The sequence below is a fragment of the Carassius auratus genome, chromosome 30 (genome assembly GCF_003368295.1).
Source record: "Carassius auratus strain Wakin chromosome 30, ASM336829v1, whole genome shotgun sequence".
NCBI lineage: Eukaryota > Metazoa > Chordata > Actinopteri > Cypriniformes > Cyprinidae > Carassius > Carassius auratus.
The window spans coordinates 20,360,004-20,378,443 of NC_039272.1; the positions used below are offsets into that span (position 1 = coordinate 20,360,004).

The following is an 18,440-nucleotide window of genomic DNA, read 5'->3' on the forward strand; positions in this document are numbered from 1 at the left end:
TTTCTCTGCCTTAGACATAAATGAATGTATGATGCAGGGGTTGTGTCAGAATGGAGAATGTTTAAACACACAGGGAAGTTTCCGCTGCACCTGCAAACCTGGTTATGTACTAACAGAAAGGACACGCTGTGTTGGTAAGACAAATATGTGCGCAAACTTGCATATAACACTGTATACAGAATGGCCAACAAACCATCATAAAGATATTTTTACTCTTTTAGAATCAACAGCAACAGTTGAGCAGGGGCTCTGTTATCGTATGGTAACGGAAGCAGGGAAATGTGAGCATGCTTTTCCAAAACACCTTAACAAGGAGACCTGCTGCTGCACTGTGGGTAAAGCATGGGGAAGCAACTGCGAGAGATGCCCTCAGGATGGGACAGGTGAGTGTGTGCCTTTTGAGTGGGGGTTGTGCGGCATTCAGAATTGATTAGAGAATGCCTTTTAAATTCAGTTGAAAAAGTCAGTTCCTGAATTTGAATTGAATATGAAGGTTGGAAACGGGATGCAGAATTATAATTTAAATTTGAATGTATAAAAGTAGAATTAAAATGACTTTAAAATTTGACAAAAAGTTTTTAAAAAGCCTTGTTTGGAGGTTTTTGAAAAATGTGTTGAACTTTAAAGGTTTGAATATTTAAGAGATGTTTAAAAAGCTACCTATAGACATTTATGTTTTATCATTCTGTATTTAATAAATAAACTTTTGTGGACCAAGATGGAAGAACACTTAATTTCCCAGAATGAATTACCTATGCTGAATTTCTTAGTATTTCAATCCAGTAATTTGTCATTCAAATTCTGATTCAACTTCTTTTTTGCAGACTAAATTAAAATTCTAGCTTTTCTAGCAATTCTTCAATTCTGAATTTTTCCCAATCCTGTTGTGAACATGTCTGTATCTTTAAAGAAGGTTTTGACCCTTTGACTAAATAATCATTGGTCTTTTTCTCTCTAGCTTCCTTTAATAAGATCTGTCCAGCGGGAAAGGGGATGTATTTTCTGACCTATCATGGCACTCTGTCCATTCAGCCCTTCCTGACCAGTAATGAACGCATTAATCCTGACACTGGTACAGACATTTGAATCAGTTCAGAGATAAAGATTCTTTAAGATCGATTGCTGTTTTTTTATTGACTGATTATTCATTGTATCTTTGTGTTTCAGAGGTCAGGCTTCCGGTAAGATTCTGGTGCTATGCCTAAACCTCCAATCGAGGGAAGAACAGTAACCAAAAGTCATCTTTGACAGAAATCTCAAAGTCACAGTTTTAATCAAAAAATTATGGGAGATCAGCTGTAGAAAGCTCACTTAATTGATTTTGCTCTCATGCCAACAGGAAATCCCAATTCAGACGACCACGCCCATGCAGCTCCCACCAATCAGCACACACGGGCCACGCCATCCAGGTACACTTTAGAAAATGTAGCTATGTGTTTCTCCATAGCTCACATGGTAGTGCAACCATCAACACACAACGCAAAATGTATCCAAAGAATTAATTATTTGCATTACACTTAAAAATGTCTTTCTTTTCGAAATGTGTCTTTTTCCTCTAACTACCTCTTCATTTTTGCTTCTGTCACTTTAGTCATTGTGGCCAGGCCAACAACTCCTCCCATAGTCCATGTGCCTCCAGAGAGTGATTCACATGAAGAGGCCCAGACGCAGGTCTCACGTGAGTTCTGTGCAAAGTTCTGTTTGGTATTTTAATAAGAAAAGTGTTTTTTTTTTTACTATTATGGAGTTTTCTTTGGGTTTGGGTATCACAGCAATGGATGAATGCAAGCTGAACAGGAATATATGCGGCCATGGAGAGTGTGTGAACACACAAAATGGTTTTATGTGCCACTGTTACACTGGATATCGACCACATGCACAGAGAAAGAGTTGTGTGGGTGAGTACTACACACACTGTACAAACAATGAAATCACAGATGGATGTACTCTGAAATAAATGCCTGCATTTGTAGTGCATAAAATATTATACACTACCATTAAAAAGTTTGGGGTTGGTAAGATTTTCTTTAGTTTTTAAAAGAAGTGTCTTATGTTCATAAAGGTTCCATTTTTTTGATAAAGTCAAAACCGTAATATTACTTATGCTTATGCTTATATTGCTTATAATGATCCTTCAGAAATCATGTTGGTTTGATGCTCAAGAAAAATGCCTTCTTATATTATCAGAAATATAAACAGTTGTGCTGCTTAATATTTTTGTAGAAACAATGACTGATTCTGTAATCAATAGAAAATTCAAAAGAACATCATTTATTTGAATGGTAGTGTATATTGTAATTTATAATTTAATAAAAGTACAATATAAAACAACTATATTACACGATAAAGATAACATAAAAATATATACAATGTTCTCACTCTTTCTGTAGATGAAAATGAATGTGACTCTGAGCCATGTGGTAGAGGCACCTGCATTAACACTGTGGGTTCCTACAGATGCAACTGTCACAGTGGATACAAACCTGTGGTGCATCATGGGAAACGCAGATGTATTGGTAAGTGACCAGCATTGTCTATTCAAAGGCAGTGGACAGCTACTATATACAGGTGCATCTCAATAAATTATAATGTCACGGAAAAGTTAATTTATTTCAGTAATTCAACTCAAATTGTGAAACTCGCATATTAAATAAATTCAATGCACACCCACTGATGAAACTGAAGACTTTGGTTCTTTTAATTGTGATGATTTTGGCTCACATTTAACAAAAACCCACCAATTCAATATCTCAACAAATAAGAAAACTCCATAAGACCAATTTAAAAAAATTTAAAAAAAATTGTGAATTGTTGGCCTTCTGGAAAGTATGTTAACTTACTGTACATGTACTCAATAGTTGGTAGAGGCTCATTTTGCTTTAATTACTGCCTCAATTCAGTGTGGCATAGAGGTGATCAGTTTGTGACACTGCTGAGGTGGTATGGAAGCCCAGGTTTCTTTGACAGTGGCCTTCAGCTCATCTGTATTGTTTGGTCTCTTGTTTCTCGTCTTCCTCTTGACAATAGCCCATAGATTCTCTCTGGGGTTCAGGTCTGGTGAGTTTGCTGGCCAGTCAGACACACCAACACCATGGTCATTTAACTAATTTTTGGTGCTTTTGGCAGTGTGGGAAGGTGCCAAATCCTGCTGGAAAATGAAATCAGCATCTTCAAAAAGCTGGTCAGCAGAAGGAAGCATGAAGTGCTCCAAAATTTCTTGGTAAACAGGTGCAGTGATGTTGGTTTTCAAAAAACACAATCGACCAACACCAGCAGATGGCATTGCGACCCAAATTATCACAGACTGTGGAAACTTAACACTGAACTTCAAGTAACTTGGGCTATGAGCTTCCTCCAGACTCTAGGACCTTGGTTTCCAAATGAAATACAAAACTTGCTCTCATATGAAAAGAGGACTTTGGAGTACTGGGCAACAGTCCAGTTCTTCTACTTAGCCCAGGTAAGATGCCTCTGACGTTGTCTGTGGTTCAGCAAGTTCATTGACGCATCTGTGTGTGGTGGCTCTTGATGCCTTAACCCCAGCCTCAATCCATTCTTTGTGAAGTTCACTCAAATCCTTGAATAGATTTTGTTTGACAATCCTCTTTGTTTGACAATCCTCCCAAAGTCTGCGGTTTCGCTCGGTTGGTTGTGCATCGTTTTCTTCTGAATTTTTTCCTTCCACTCAACTTTCTGTTTATGTGCTTGGATACAGCACTCTGTAAACAGCCAGCTTCTTTGGCAATGAATGTTTGTGGCTTACCCTCCTTGTGAAGGGTGTCAATGATTGTCTTCTGGACAACTGTCAGATCAGCAGTCTTGATTGTGTAGCCTAGTAAACCAAAGTGAGAGACCATTTTGAAGGCTCAGGAAACCTTTGCAGGTGTTTTGAGCTGATTAGCATGTCACTGTATTCTGATTTGTCGATATAGTGAATTGGTGGGGTTTTGTTAAATGTGAGCCAAAAGCACCACAATTAAAAGATCCAAAGACTTAATCTACATCAGTGTGTGTGCACTGAATTTATTTAATAAGCAAGTTTCACAATTTGAGTTGAATTACTGAAATAAATGAACTTATCCACAACATTTTAATTTATGGGATGCATCTGTATAAGGTATGCATATCTATACAGATGGCTAACAGTTGTTTGTATATTGTTTTGTATTGTTTTCAGATATAAACGAGTGCTCTAAGCATGATATCTGTGGAGTTGGAGGGTATTGCACTAATTTGCATGGATCCTATAAGTGTGAATGTCTGCCAGGCTTCCGGAGCAAATCACGCAGACAACCTCTCTGTGAAGGTGAGGACACCCACCCATACTATGCAAAGACACAAAACACCTAGTTAATGTTAATTGTAGACACCTATAAACAGTTTGTGTTCATCCTTTTGGTTTATTCTGTTTTTTATTTGCAGTGTATTTAAAATGTCGGTGAATGTTTGTGAGAGTCTCATTGTCTGTTCTGTTGCTGTCTCTCAAATGCAGACATTAATGAATGTTCAGACCCGAGTATCTGTCCTAACGAACAGTGTGAGAATACTGTTGGATCCTATGAGTGCATACCCTGCCAACCTGGATACCAAGCACAGGGAGGAGTGTGTTACGGTCTGAATACTTACACACATACAAATATACATGTGTAACCACTCACAAACATTTTAGCTCACGTTCTTAAAAAAAGGGCATTCCAACTACCATCAGTTCCTTGCACAGACTTCCAGACATTTCATGACTAAACCAAAAAATTATCTTTTCACTCCACTTTGTGCATGGCATTCTGCTCTGTAGATATTGGTCATGGAAAAACCATGTACACTACTATTCAGTAATTATAATTCTCCTTGTAATAATATTTTACAATATTACAGTTTTTACTGTATTTTTGATCAAATAAATGCAGCCTGGATGATAAGCAGTACAATCTTGTACCATATTGTTTAATACACATTAAGTGCATTAAACATTACATTATGTAAAGGTTTCCCAAACAGGGTCTCATAAAGGAACTACAGTGGGTTTGTGAGTACAACAAAAAGCTAATAATTAATTCAATTATAAAACTGAAAAATGAAATGAATACATTTTAAATAACTAAGATCAAAATAAACCCAATAAAACTCAAAATAAAAAAAAGATATTTAAAAAATATTTTAAGTCTACCTACATGTCATGTGATCATTAACCAACATCAGAGAAATGTGAACATGCAAATGTTTTACTTTAATATTAAAATATTATTTTTAAATCTCAGGGGAATATTAGGTGAAAGAGGCTCAGATGACAAAAAAGTTAGGGAATCCATGCATTACATAAAAAAAATTGTAATGTGAATCTGTGCATTTTAATGTGCTAAAAAGATAAGTAATACATGGACATGGTCATAGTATGATGCAATGTTGAAAAACTTTTTAAACCTATAAAAAAAAAAAGTAAATCCCGTGGTCAAATGCAGTGTAGCCACCAGTCTAGTGACTCTTCTTTGTATGAATGTCCACAAAACTGGAATTTCTGAGTATATACAAGCAGTAGACTATTTTAAAAAACAGCATTCAAAAGATAGAAAAGAGGAATATCAGGAGAATCAATACATTATGATTAATTTATGACTGTTGTGTTAATAATATGTAATCATGTCATCAATAAAAAGTAACTGTAGTCTGATTATGAGTATTTTAAAATGTAATGTAATGAAAATACTAGTACTTCATTTAAGCACTTTTCAAGTACTTTTAATCTGATTACTTAATCCAGATTACATGTAATCAGATACTACCCAGCTCTGATTTTAGGAAATGTGTTGAATGTGGGCTGTTTTGACAAATAAAGTTGACAATTGCATAATCTTACAAGAGATGTCTGTCTCTCTGTCTCCCTCTCTCTATAAGATGTCAATGAGTGTCAGAAGCGTGGTGTTTGTCAGAACGGCCTTTGTGAGAACTTGGCAGGATCGTATCGATGTCTGTGCAATGAGGGCTTCCTGCCTGAGACTGACAGCAAAGGCTGCAGAGGTCAGTGGCACACAGCCAATGAAACTAAACAACATGTTGGTTAATGGAAACGGTTTTAAATGAGATTTTATTACTTCCTGCACAAGTTCATTTTAAAGAGAGTAAATATACTGTGCAATATTTACATAAACAGAATTGAATGTGTGTGTGTATATGTTTTCTTGAAAGTTATGTGTGTTTTCGTCTCTTCACAGACATCAATGAGTGTCAGGATAACCGTCTGTGTGCTAACGGTCAATGCATTAACACTAAGGGATCATTCCACTGCCAGTGTTACTCTGGTTACAAGCCCACACTAGAGGGAAGCCACTGCGAAGGTCAGCTAGTGATTACATGAGTCTCATGAAATGAATACTGCACATAATACCTACTACTACAGTACAAATTTTAGAGAGACTATAGTGCACTGCAGAAATTTTTGCAGTCTTCAATTTTAGTCTGCAGATTTTAAGTTGATGGAATTTTCACAGAAAACCGCTTAGTGTTTTGGATATGAAAGCATTTGATATTTTGTGCCAATTGTAGAGCACATGTTGTTTTCATTTGTCATACATCTCCTATGCACAAGTTTCTGCAGAAGATTATTGTGTTCAGAATCTTTGGTTGTTAAGTCTGTAATGCCCAGTTTTTCTCTGTTACCATTTAAACATTCAGCCATTTCATGATGCCTAGGGTTTTAAAATATCTTCAGATATTAAAAAGTCATTTAGTGTATTCCAGTCTTTGGTATGGCCGGAAAACAGTACTGACCAATCAGCATTCAGGACCATAAATGTTTTTCTGTATAACAAACAAATTCAAATAAAGTGTGATGCTCGAATGATGCTCACCAAGGATGCATTTATCCTTGGTGAGCATCATTCCTGTCATTACTCCAGTCTGTAGTGTCACTTAATCCTTCAGAACCTTTCTAATATGCTGATTTGGTGCTCAGGAATCATGTTTTATTATCAACACAGATACTGTTAAAACTGTTGAAACTGTGCTGTTCCACATTTTGTGGAAACAAAAATAAAAAATTTGTCAATGTTTACTCAACCTCATGTCGTTCAAAACCTGTATGTGTTTCTTTCTTATGTTGAACACAAAAGATCTAATTTTGAAGAACCAAATATTTGCTGGTCCCCACTAGGCATGGGCTGATTACCGGTTTCAAGGCAAACCACGATTTGAAAATTTCACGGTTCCAAAATCACTAATATTTTCCATTTTACCGTTCCTGCGGTATGCGCCATTTTATCACTAATATCAACATTTTCCAAAATAATGTGATGCCGAAATATACTTTGGCCTTTATGCGATCGGCAACCAGCCATTTTTCTGCTCAATTACAACTCCCTGTTCTGGACTTGCATAATGTCATTTATGTAAAAATATGAAGTCTGTTAACACCCGTTAACACAGGCCAGAGATGCTGAAGACGGACGCACAGAGAAAAATACCGTAGCAGGCAGACCACTTGCTGTTCATGATGCACACACTATTGGAAGGAAATCCTCAATATTGTTTTGGGGGTTTATATGAATGTATTTCTGAGGGGAGCTGACTGTCTTCTGAAAGGTTCACAAGGTATAATTTCACAAAGCTCATCAGAACATTCCGTTTTTGCTTCAAAATGGGTTATTATTAAATCAAATTATGTGTATGATTATCATTATATAACTAAATGATATGAAATTGTATAAATTATACGTATATGAATTATATAACTAAAATTAAATAACTTTAATTTACAGATTTAGGTTAAATGAAGATGTCTGTCTTTAATTTTTTCTTTTTAGGAAAAAAAAATAACTGATAACATAGTAGGGAAAGAAATACTGTGGGAGTCAATGGGGACCCAACTGTTTGATTACAGGCATTCTTCAAAATATCTTTTTATGTTCCGCATAAAAATAAAAATAAAATCTTACAGGTTTAGAAAATGACACGAGGGTGAGTAAATGATACATTTTCTATTTTTAGGTAAATTATCCCTTTGACATTATAAATGTCTTGTCAGTTTTTATCAATTTAATGCATCCTTGCTCAATAAACTGATACATTTTTGGGGCGGAACTGAAACAATTCACTAATGCACACCATATGTAAATCAGTAATCAGAATATTTTTGATCTCTTTAGATATTAATGAGTGTGAAAAAGATTCCAAATGTCAGGGAGGACGCTGTATCAATACGATGGGCTCTTACCGCTGTGAGTGCCGAAAAGGATACACGCTCGTCGGGCACCGATGCCAGGGTATGGGATTTCACACTTTTTACATCACCCAAATTCTTATCTTGGTCTGGGTCCTCTTTTTCACCTTTTTACACTCTCTCTCTCTCAGATATAGATGAGTGCGCTGTGGAAAGGAGTCTGTGTCAGCCTCATGGCTGTGAAAACAGACAGGGTGGATATGTGTGTGTGTGCAAGGATGGTTTCAAACTGTCTGAAGACAAACACAGCTGTGAAAGTGAGAGTTGGTTTAGTGTGTTTGAACACATGTATTTGCATTGCCTTTGTTTTGTGTGAAGTTCAGTTATATTTTTCTGTTTTTTTCCACACAGAAGTTGAGATAGTTCGAAATGATAAGAAGGAGTGCTACCTAAATCTAGATGACACCGTGTTCTGTGATAGTGTCCTGGCAACCAACGTTACAAAGCAGGAGTGCTGCTGCTCTATTGGAGTGGGATGGGGAGATCACTGCGAGATCTACCCCTGTCCCGTCTACCACTCATGTTAGATTACAGATGATTACATGTATTTATTTATGGATGAAAGTTGAATAGGTCCAGCGGTGTTTAATTGATGTTGTCTGTTTTTTTTTTCTTTCAGTGGAGTATCACTCTCTGTGTCCAGTTGGCAGAGGATTTTACCATGAGGAAGGAAAAATGGATTATGGATTGCCTTTGCACAGAGGTATATGTGCATGCATATGTGCATTCAGAAACACACTCCCTCACATAATACATGAAATCCTCTGACTTTCATGCTCTCTTTTTTTAGATATTGATGAGTGTGTATTGTTCTCTAACGAGATCTGTAAGGAGGGACGTTGTATGAACACACAGCCTGGCTTTGAATGCTACTGCCAACAGGGATTTTACTATGACAGCAATCTACTGGAATGCATCGGTAAAATCACACACAAATACACTCATTTTACTGTCCATATACACACTCACAAGGACATTTTCTCGATATTTTTGGAAAGAAAGGATTGGCACTACAGACTTTTTCAGTGTTACATTGTGATCCTGAAAAGAAATGGATCATGATTTTTACAAAAAATGTTAAGCAGCGCAGCTGTTTTTAACATTGACAATGATAAGAAATGTTTCTTGAGCATTCAGATTTCTGAAGGATCACGTGACACTGACGTCTGGTGTAATATTGTGAAATTGCAATATTTCACAATATTACTGTTTTATTGTTTAAATGCTGCTTTGGTGCATATAAGAGATTTATTTTAAAAAATATGAATACACTTTTGAACAGTGATGTGTAAAAGTACAATATTTTGTACAGTGCCATGATGTGTTCACAAATAAACAATAAAGAATAAAATTTTTGTTTAATTATTAAATAACAATTGTAAATCTTATGTGTAGTTCTTTTTCTCATGCATACTAATGGGCTCTGTAATTTAAAAATTTGCAGTGGTTCAGACAGTCGTTATTATATTGTTTTTTTTTTTTTAAATCGCCAAAAATAAAAATAAAATAATTTTTCAGAAAACCAGTATGATTTTTGAAAAGGAAATATTTTTTTGTGCTGCGGTACTGCCTGCTAGTGGCAGAATGTTTTGTGTCAGCCACTAGAAAGCAGTAGAATAACATGGCTACAGCACCCATATTTGACATACCAGCACATCAAATAAACATTCATCTTTCATATTCATCAAACTCAAATGCATTGTAAAACAGTATCTTGTGTCTCTTTCCCCATGTAGATGTGGATGAATGTCATGACGAGTCCCTGTGTACCAACGGACATTGTGTGAACACTCGAGGGTCGTTCTACTGTACCTGCAACCCACCCTGGGTCCCTGATGCCTCTAACAGGAAGTGTGTCTTTCCCACAGTTACTGGTATGTGTTTTTTTAATTGAGTGTGTGACTCTTGTTAAAAAAACTTCTGCCCCGTGTGAGGCTCGAACTCACGACCTTCAGATTATGAGACTGACGCGCTGCCTACTGCGCCAACGAGGCTGTGGTCCACATGTACGCAGAACCCTTTATCTGTAAGGGGGCCCTGTCAGTGCATTCATAAAACCCCCAAAAGGACCCTTAAACCCTTAAATCTGTTCTTTCAGGATAGTTTCACTGTCAACAAACAATGAGTTGAAACAGTAATACAATAAAAAATGACGAAAAATACAAATGGACAAATATGATAGAAAAAGGATATCAATGAAATAATTCAGCCTACTGTACAGAAATTGAATAATTTATCAATTAAATTAAATGTATAATTTTACCAAATACTTGTTTTAAATCAATTCTGTTCTTTTGAAATTTCAGAATGTTTCTTGAGTATCAAATGTGCATATAAGAATAATTTCTGAATGATCATGTGACACTGAAGACTTTTTAAATGATGTATTAAATGAAATGGGTTTTTTTCTGCCAATATTTTTCAGGTTTTTTAAATTTATTTATTTATTTATTTTTTTAATACATGTAACAACATTTAATAAGCCTTGGTAAGCAAAAGACCCCAACCCTTTGAACGGTAGCCACTAGCCAGTGTATTTTTGATTTATTAAAAAAAATGAAATAGAAATGTAACATATATTATTGTGGTTATTTATTTATTGTAAACTCAAGTATCCTGATGTAACATTTTTTGCTTCAGGTGTGGATGAATGTCTGGACCCTTCTAATTGCAAAAATGGCCACTGTGTAAACACCCAAGATTCCTATTATTGCATCTGCACCCCTCCCTGGATTCTGGCCACCGACCGTAACAGCTGTGTCACACCTGAGGAGCAGGCTGGTGAGTATAGTTTTACGGGAACATCACACTCCTAATAAAAATGGTTCTTATAGTGTAATGTACAGAAGGTCCGTTTTATTCTGGCACAAAATGTGCTGGGCTATTCATTTCCTAAGAAATTCAACTGCTCTTCCTGGAATAGTGAAGATGAAATACCTCCAGGCATTTATGGAAGTTCTCACCCAAGACTGTGTGCTTCTGATGTCTCTCTCCTTGTCTTCCTCCCTCCTGCTTTTTTCTCTCTATCTGTCCTCCTCTCTGTCTATCTCTTTAGTAACGGGTGTGTCTGTGGTGCACCTTTCAGATGTGAATGAGTGTGAAGATCCCTCCTACTGTAGGAACGGGAGATGTGTCAACACTCCCGGCTCCTTCCACTGCATTTGCAAGCAGCCACACACCTTCAGTGCAGCCCTCAAGCAATGCGTCTATGATGGTGGGTATCACAAGGAATCTGCATGCAGACTTGTGACTGGTGAAAACTGTTTTTTTTTTCTTTCCCTTAATGGATTTCATGTGGCTTGGCAGTCCACAAGTTACTGCTCTGAACCTCGCTTTTCCACATGACTAGCGAGTACGGACCATTAAAAGTGTTTTAGCAGTGTTAGCATGGAGTTAACTTTGTTTCCACTTACTTTGCCATTTTTTCTGTGAACCCTCTGTATTTTGTTTCTATTTTCATGTCCTCCATCATTTGCTTATCTCTGTCTTTCTCAGACCGCACTGCAGCGCACAAGGACATATGTTTCCAGGAGGTTGATGAGGATCTTATGTGCACTATGCCACGAAATGAGCTGACGGTGACGTACTCCGAGTGCTGCTGTCACTACGGTCGAGGCTGGGGCCCAGAGTGCCGGACATGTCCAAATAGAAATTCAGGTATTGCAAAAAAAAGCTGCATATATTGGATAAAAAAAACCGAATCATTTACATATTTGTGGCAGAGTTGAATGTTCAGCATCATTACTCCAGTCTTCAGTGTCACAGGATCCTTCAGAAATCATTCTAACTCATGCTGATTTGCTGCTCAAGAGACATATTTATTATTCACAATTTTGTTAAAAATGGGAAACGTTTTGTTTTTCTTTAGGATTTTTGATGAATAGAAAGTAAAATACAGAAGTCTTTACTGTTACTTTTGATCAATTTAATGCATCCTTGCTGAATTTTTTTTATTTTTATGAACGTAATAGAAAAAGCAGGTAGAAAAGGATGAAATTGTGATGAAATCAAATATAAAACATACCTTTCCTTTATTTTGTTTCGATGTGTGTGCACTGTGCAGTGCTTTTTAACAGGTTGTGTGAGATGCATTTGGAGACTGAGTCTGACGGAGAGGGGGACTTAGTGGCAGCTTTCTCCAGTTACAACCCAGGTGACCTTGCCAGTGTTATTCACCTTGAGCTCAATGGAAAGTCTCAGAACTGGCTGAGTTATTCATGACTCTCTCTGTAACTCTCACTTGTTTAGAGGGAGTCAGTTCAGAGGAAGACTCAGACGAGTGCAGCTGTGCTAATGGGCGATGCGTGCGCTCCTATCTGGGTACGATGTGCGAGTGCAATACTGGATTTGTACTGGACCACTCGCGAACACGCTGTATAGGTGAGTATGAATGCAGATCCTCAAACACACCCACACATAACCATTAAGGTCATGTTTTGAGGCTCTTTCTCTCTTTCTCCCTCTAGATATCGATGAGTGTGCGGGCCGAGGGACAGGGCAGAGTCCTTGCAAGAACGCACGCTGTATTAACACCCCCGGTTCATACAAATGTCACTGTAAACTCGGATTTGTAGCGCCACGCCGACCAAACGTGTGTATACGTGCTAGGGCTCAGTAACAACACTGCGGCCCATCCACAGAATTAACGCTTTTACGGCTCATGCTCTCTCTCATGTACATACAGAAAAATTCATATGCCACCACTAATGCACATCATCAAATCTAGTTTAACTACAATTATGAGCATTTACCCATAAACACACACACACACACACACACACACACACAAACATTTCATGTTACACATGCTCATTTCCTGTTAATCATTTTCTTAAGTTGGGAATTAATCATTAACTTCTGAAATATTAAGATGTTATGTTGCTTTTATTTTATACTTGTATTCATATTTGTTTGCTCCCATTGGAAATGTGTTTGTTGCTGGATGAGGGTTTGTCATTGGATGAAATGTGTCTTCTAACTTAAGTGGGTTCATTTTTTGTAATTGTGTTGCTGCTCAGCATGTTTTGGTTAACTTTATTATAGCTCAATATTTTGTTAAATATTGTATTTTTTATGTTTTTATTTTCTTAATTTTTCTTCTTTTTTTAAGATTTAAATTTGTAAGACTTTTAAGTTTTTTCATATTAGTTTCTGCCCGCTTTCGGTTTGATATCAACGATCATTTGATTTTTGTGAAATTCCTTTGTATTGATGTCTGTTTGTTGTTCACCGTTGATAGTGTTTTGTTCTATTAATATGCATTGTACATTGTTTTCTTTATTTGATAATGCAACCGTTGTCATCTTTCTCTGGTTGCACTTATCGTTTTTATATGAAGTTAGTCATTGACAAAGATGCCAGTGATGATTTTGGTGTTTTGAACCATTTAAATTGTGCAAAAATGTTCTACTGAAAAAAAAAAAAAAAAAAAAAAACCTTTTTCAGTTTCTTAAATACTTTTTTGCTTTCTTAATTAGACAGAACTGCAAGGTTATTTTTCACAGAAACAAATAGACCTAATAACTACACAAGTGCATATGCCAAGAAATGAAAATAAATTAATAAAAAAGAAGTCAAACTCAATGCTTAATGCTGCTGACTGTGATTTTTCTCTCTATATTTGTCCTTTTTATTTCATTAATTATAATTATGCTGTAGTGGGGTGTTTTGATGTAGGAAATTGGGGCCAATTTTACTAAGAAAATATTAGTGGCTTTATGGTGAGGGAAACTTTGTCATCTTGTTTGTCTTTCCATAGACATTATCCCTAATTGAACACAACATTTTGGGTCTATTCTCAATCATATCAACAACTTGATTCCAAAAACTGGTCTAATTTTACTTTGAGTAATAACTGCTACTTCTAAAAGAGAACGAAATCAAGTAGCAATAGTATAGCACATTATATTTTGCGCTAAGATAAACAAAATGATCAGCTCTTAGATTTGTTACATTATGATGTGACTGGTTTAAAGGCTGTCAGAAATTGAAATATGCGTTACACAACCATTACTGAAATTGAACTATATTTAGGGAACTTGTTTTAAAAATAAAATGCAAGCCCTTTGTTTTGGTGTCAGTGTACAACCTTCTTCACATTCGACACCTCATTCCTCCAGTATTATAGTCATTGAGCCAGTATTAAAGTCATGCTAATAATGTTGAAAATCTGTGGTCTTCTACCTCCGCCTGGTGGCAAAACCAAACACAATCCTTTTCTTTGTTGTTTATGGCACTAGGGGGCAGTAGAACCAAACTAATATAATATTGCTCAAATTCTTACTAAAACAAACACTTTCACCAAGACACATTTTTAAAACGCTTACATTCAAGACGTTCTTTATACAAACCGTAAAACTTTATACTGTCGAAGCACATACTCATATGCTGTCGTTTACACTATTCCGGCGGCTGCTAACCTCGTTAGATATTCTGTAGTAAACTCTGTAAAATGTGTGTTTACACCAGGTGCAACACACCCTATATTATCTGACTAGCGCACTTGCATGGCTACACGGGGTGTATTTGCCGTTTTAATGACTAAAAACCTATGCCCCGTGTGAGGCTCGAACTCACGACCTTCAGATTATGAGACTGACGCGCTGCCTACTGCGCCAACGAGGCCATGTGAGTGTTACGTGCAGGGGCACGTGATCTATCGCTTACTAGTGTGGTCCAAATCTGTTATTTTCTATTGTACTTAGAAAAGCAACAGATATTGACCACAATAATGGGTGACATTAGATTCCTCGTATCCGTTAGATAACGTGCTATTTGTTTACATTTTAAACTATATGGCCACCCGTGAGTCAAGATCCCTAATTAGTTCAGCTCGCTACCAAGATTTAACACAGGACCAATCGCGTGCTCTGACCGATATGTTACATGGCATTCCGCCAATCAGCGTCATCTTCGTAGAGTAGGTTGCCTTTACATGTATACAATTTTCTTAATTTTTGTTTCGAGTCAGACGCGTTTTTAATGATACATGCATTAGATGTACAGGGTCTTTTATTGACTTGTACTGATCAATGATCAGGTTTATTGTAGTTATATATTTTTGAACTGTTTATTTAGATCTGGTCAAATTTTAAATGTAAGCAATTTGTATCTTCTATAGCTCCGTGAGCATTCAATGGATAGTTCCGCCAAAAAGTATAAATCCTGTCATTATTTGATCAACCTTGTGGAAAACAAAAAATATATTTTTCCATTATCTTTCACTTACTGATTAACATTGACTTCTATTTTATGGATAAAACCAGTTGAAACTGGTTGCACAGAAGAAAGAAAGTCATTTGGAATGACCTGAGGGAAATCAACAATCATTATCTGAATTGATCTTAATGAATTAGTTATTTATTAAAAATGAATAATTACATGTTTAGTTATTAGTTATTTATTCAATTAGTTGTTTATTTACATATTAAAACAAATACTCAGTTTCAATTCATGAAACAATTAACCAACATTTTTAATATGCTAAATATTTTAGTCGGACACAATAAAATCCTTTATAAACACAACAAGAGCTAGAAGGCCACATACAACCAATATGCAACCCATAGTGATGGCAGAGTAAAACGTTTTATCCGACAGGCCTCGTCTGCCTGTAGTATTATTAGTTGGAGATTTGGTTTGACATTTATCTGTACATGGTGATACAGACTTGTGTGACCGAGTTGTCAACTTCTCAAACACTTTAGCAGTCTGTCTCTCTGGTGAAATGGTGTTTAAATGATTTACAGTGGATTTACTTATTGTTAATACGTTTGGGTTTATCGTTATGTCTGTACCAGCTGTACTTAATTGTTTTCTCAGTGTTTTAGCTTGTTTTCCAGTGGCAGTTTGAATCATAGTTATAAGATTTATACCAGTAGCCTCATTTATTGTTGGACCATTTGAAGTTTTTATAGCATGAGGAGATTTTTGTGGTCTAACTGTGTTTTTTTCACTTGTTTCTACTTTAGATGGCCCTGTTGCTGCTGTTTTTGGTCTTTTTATGATGGTGGTTGGTGCTAGTTTTCCTTCAGTTAAATCTGCTTTTGTTTCAGTCCTAACTGATTCTGTCCTAAATGTAATGTCTGGTCTAGTTGTGATGAAATTTTTAATGAAATTTGTTGCTCTTACTGTCCCCGGTTCTGGTATTGGAGTCGCACTCCTGATATTAACTGTCGCTGTTATAGTCCGAGGAAATCTGCTTGTCTCTGATTCTGGTTTGGGTGTGATGCTTATTTCAGCTGGTTTCTCAAAAATTGTTACTTCTGTTTCACTTGTATGTGTTTGTATGATATCACTTTCACTTATTCTCTCAGGTTCAGGTGTTTTTTGAGCTGTATTTATCAATGTTTCCACATCGGCACTTTCTTGTATTTCTGTACACGTGGTGACTGTTGTTTCTGTTGTTTCTTGTCTTTCGGCATTTTCTGTTCCAGGTAAAGTGTGTATCTTAACTTTCTCTATGATTGTTTCCCCAGCTGTAGATCTCACTGGCCCTGCTGCTGTCTCAGCTCTTGTTTGTCGAGAGGGCTCGGCAGTAGAAACAGATGAAGCTCTTGATACCACAGATAATCCAGACATCATATTTACTGATGCAGTTCCAGGAATATTTGTGATTATCTGTTGCCTCGGCGTGTTTGACACACCTTCGGTCACATCTGATGCACTCGCTGATGTTGTCATCTCTGGTCGAGCTGCATCTGAGTTGACTGTGAATGCATTTACGGAAGTCTTCGTTCTAATCTCAGATTGCTGAAACCTAGAAATGAATAAAAAACCCTGTAATTATTGAGAATTCTTACTAGACTGTCTCATATTTTTAAAAGACTATAAAAATGTGCACCTCATTATCCAAGACGCCAGCATTCCAGTCGCACTGATCACCACTACATTGAGAATGTGAAGAAGAAATAAATACTAAACAGATCAGAGAGCTGATACTGATGGATTGTTATCTTTTGATAACCCATAGGTTTTGGGGGTTGGTCATTAATTGTGTCACATTTTGTTCTGGCAAGAGATTATGTACTGGTTCTCCTTCTTAGGTTACAGGATTTACAGGTTAGAAAAACATGTGATGTGTTTGGTAATATTTTAATTTTTTTATTTATTTATTATTATTCATTCTGGTCATTGCCCTGTTACACAGTGATGTTTCATTGTCCAAAATCTTTAGATAAAACACCAGCCAGGAAAAAGAAATTGTTTCATTTTCCCTGTCCATGACTGATTAAATTAGTAAGGATTCTGCTGTAATTATGAATTAATCAGATGTGAAACCACCAACCTGTAGAGATGACCAACACACAGACAGATCTTGCAGTCATCTTTCTATCTCTGTCTCTTTCTCTTTCTCTTTTTTCTCTCTTTGTGGCCTGTGTGGAGCAAAAATAACTCCCTCAGTTAGTCTTTAGAGCATCCTAAATTGAAACTGTGTGTGTTCATATTTGAGTCTGCTGTTGAGGTGATTAACAACGATTACATTTTAAAGATTTGAATAAAAACATAGTATTTTCATCAGGTTGATGTTGTAAATGTTGCATTTATGGATGGATGCAGATCTAAATCCTGACATAATGTAATACCTATATCTATAACTTCTATAGGGTTTTGTGATTTGACGTTCGTATTAATGGAGTTCCATTTAGTCGTGCATAGAGCTTATTGAAATAACAGTCCACTGTATGGAGGTTCAACATATTAATAATTTTTTGTCAATATATATCAAACATTTTTACATGTATTATTCATGGGTATTGTGCATGATTTCCTTTATACTGATTATAGCTAAATAACTTAATATGCCTTAAAACTGTTGGAAAGTTTCTGTATATATGTATATGTCAAAAGCACATATACTGTCACTATCAAAATATATAACACATAAGTATACAGAAAATATAATGTTTCCTTATATATATATATATATATATATATATATATTCTCACAGTTCAGAATATATGATTTCTGTAATAGTTCTTATAGACCATGTACCATATGTTAAATCTCCTCTATAATAAAGCATCCTTCAAACATTTTAATTCTTTTCAAATCACAAATTGCAGATTTTATTTTAAAAATCACACAGGTACAGTGCTATTTATGAAACATAATTAATAAACATATTTACCGGTGCCAGGATGATCAATAGTACTGTCTCCAATGGACTCCTGTGACACCAAATGTTAGGACTCCTGCATCTCATTTGATTTGCATGTTAAATAGAAG

The 18,440-nt window shown here is 36.1% G+C and overlaps 2 protein-coding genes and 2 non-coding genes across 5 annotated transcripts in view; 1 reads left to right on the forward strand and 3 right to left on the reverse strand.

Annotated features, from left to right (window-relative positions):
- Positions 1 to 13,795, forward strand: part of LOC113049590 (latent-transforming growth factor beta-binding protein 3-like) — a 35,643-nt gene extending 21,848 nt beyond the window's left edge. Inside the window, exons 7-30 of one of the 2 annotated variants that reach the window (XM_026212054.1) lie at positions 15 to 134; positions 222 to 383; positions 959 to 1,072; positions 1,168 to 1,181; positions 1,340 to 1,409; positions 1,592 to 1,678; positions 1,773 to 1,898; positions 2,391 to 2,516; positions 4,178 to 4,306; positions 4,493 to 4,612; positions 5,893 to 6,015; positions 6,210 to 6,332; positions 8,139 to 8,255; positions 8,344 to 8,469; positions 8,564 to 8,734; positions 8,832 to 8,915; positions 9,003 to 9,131; positions 9,949 to 10,086; positions 10,853 to 10,993; positions 11,268 to 11,426; positions 11,708 to 11,869; positions 12,276 to 12,365; positions 12,461 to 12,592; positions 12,679 to 13,795. In XM_026212054.1, the coding sequence (XP_026067839.1) occupies positions 15 to 134; positions 222 to 383; positions 959 to 1,072; positions 1,168 to 1,181; positions 1,340 to 1,409; positions 1,592 to 1,678; positions 1,773 to 1,898; positions 2,391 to 2,516; positions 4,178 to 4,306; positions 4,493 to 4,612; positions 5,893 to 6,015; positions 6,210 to 6,332; positions 8,139 to 8,255; positions 8,344 to 8,469; positions 8,564 to 8,734; positions 8,832 to 8,915; positions 9,003 to 9,131; positions 9,949 to 10,086; positions 10,853 to 10,993; positions 11,268 to 11,426; positions 11,708 to 11,869; positions 12,276 to 12,365; positions 12,461 to 12,592; positions 12,679 to 12,830 (2,915 nt within the window). In that variant the 3' untranslated portion in view covers positions 12,831 to 13,795. The remainder of the gene's footprint in view (positions 1 to 14; positions 135 to 221; positions 384 to 958; positions 1,073 to 1,167; positions 1,182 to 1,339; positions 1,410 to 1,591; positions 1,679 to 1,772; positions 1,899 to 2,390; positions 2,517 to 4,177; positions 4,307 to 4,492; positions 4,613 to 5,892; positions 6,016 to 6,209; positions 6,333 to 8,138; positions 8,256 to 8,343; positions 8,470 to 8,563; positions 8,735 to 8,831; positions 8,916 to 9,002; positions 9,132 to 9,948; positions 10,087 to 10,852; positions 10,994 to 11,267; positions 11,427 to 11,707; positions 11,870 to 12,275; positions 12,366 to 12,460; positions 12,593 to 12,678) is intronic. The other variant, XM_026212055.1, reaches the window with a different exon arrangement.
- trnam-cau (transfer RNA methionine (anticodon CAU)) lies at positions 10,134 to 10,206 on the reverse strand. The gene has a single exon. It is a non-coding gene; the product is annotated as a tRNA-Met (tRNA).
- Positions 13,796 to 14,763: 968 nt separating the features above from the next.
- trnam-cau (transfer RNA methionine (anticodon CAU)) lies at positions 14,764 to 14,836 on the reverse strand. The gene has a single exon. It is a non-coding gene; the product is annotated as a tRNA-Met (tRNA).
- Positions 14,837 to 14,941: 105 nt separating this feature from the next.
- Positions 14,942 to 17,165, reverse strand: LOC113050046 (mucin-5AC-like). The gene is made up of 2 exons (XM_026212755.1): positions 17,055 to 17,165; positions 14,942 to 16,970 (listed from the first exon to the last, which is right to left on the reverse strand). Exons 1-2 carry the CDS (start codon positions 17,075 to 17,077, stop codon positions 15,704 to 15,706), a joined length of 1,290 nt encoding a protein of 429 aa, XP_026068540.1. The 5' UTR covers positions 17,078 to 17,165; the 3' UTR covers positions 14,942 to 15,703.
- Positions 17,166 to 18,440: the final 1,275 nt, after the last annotated feature.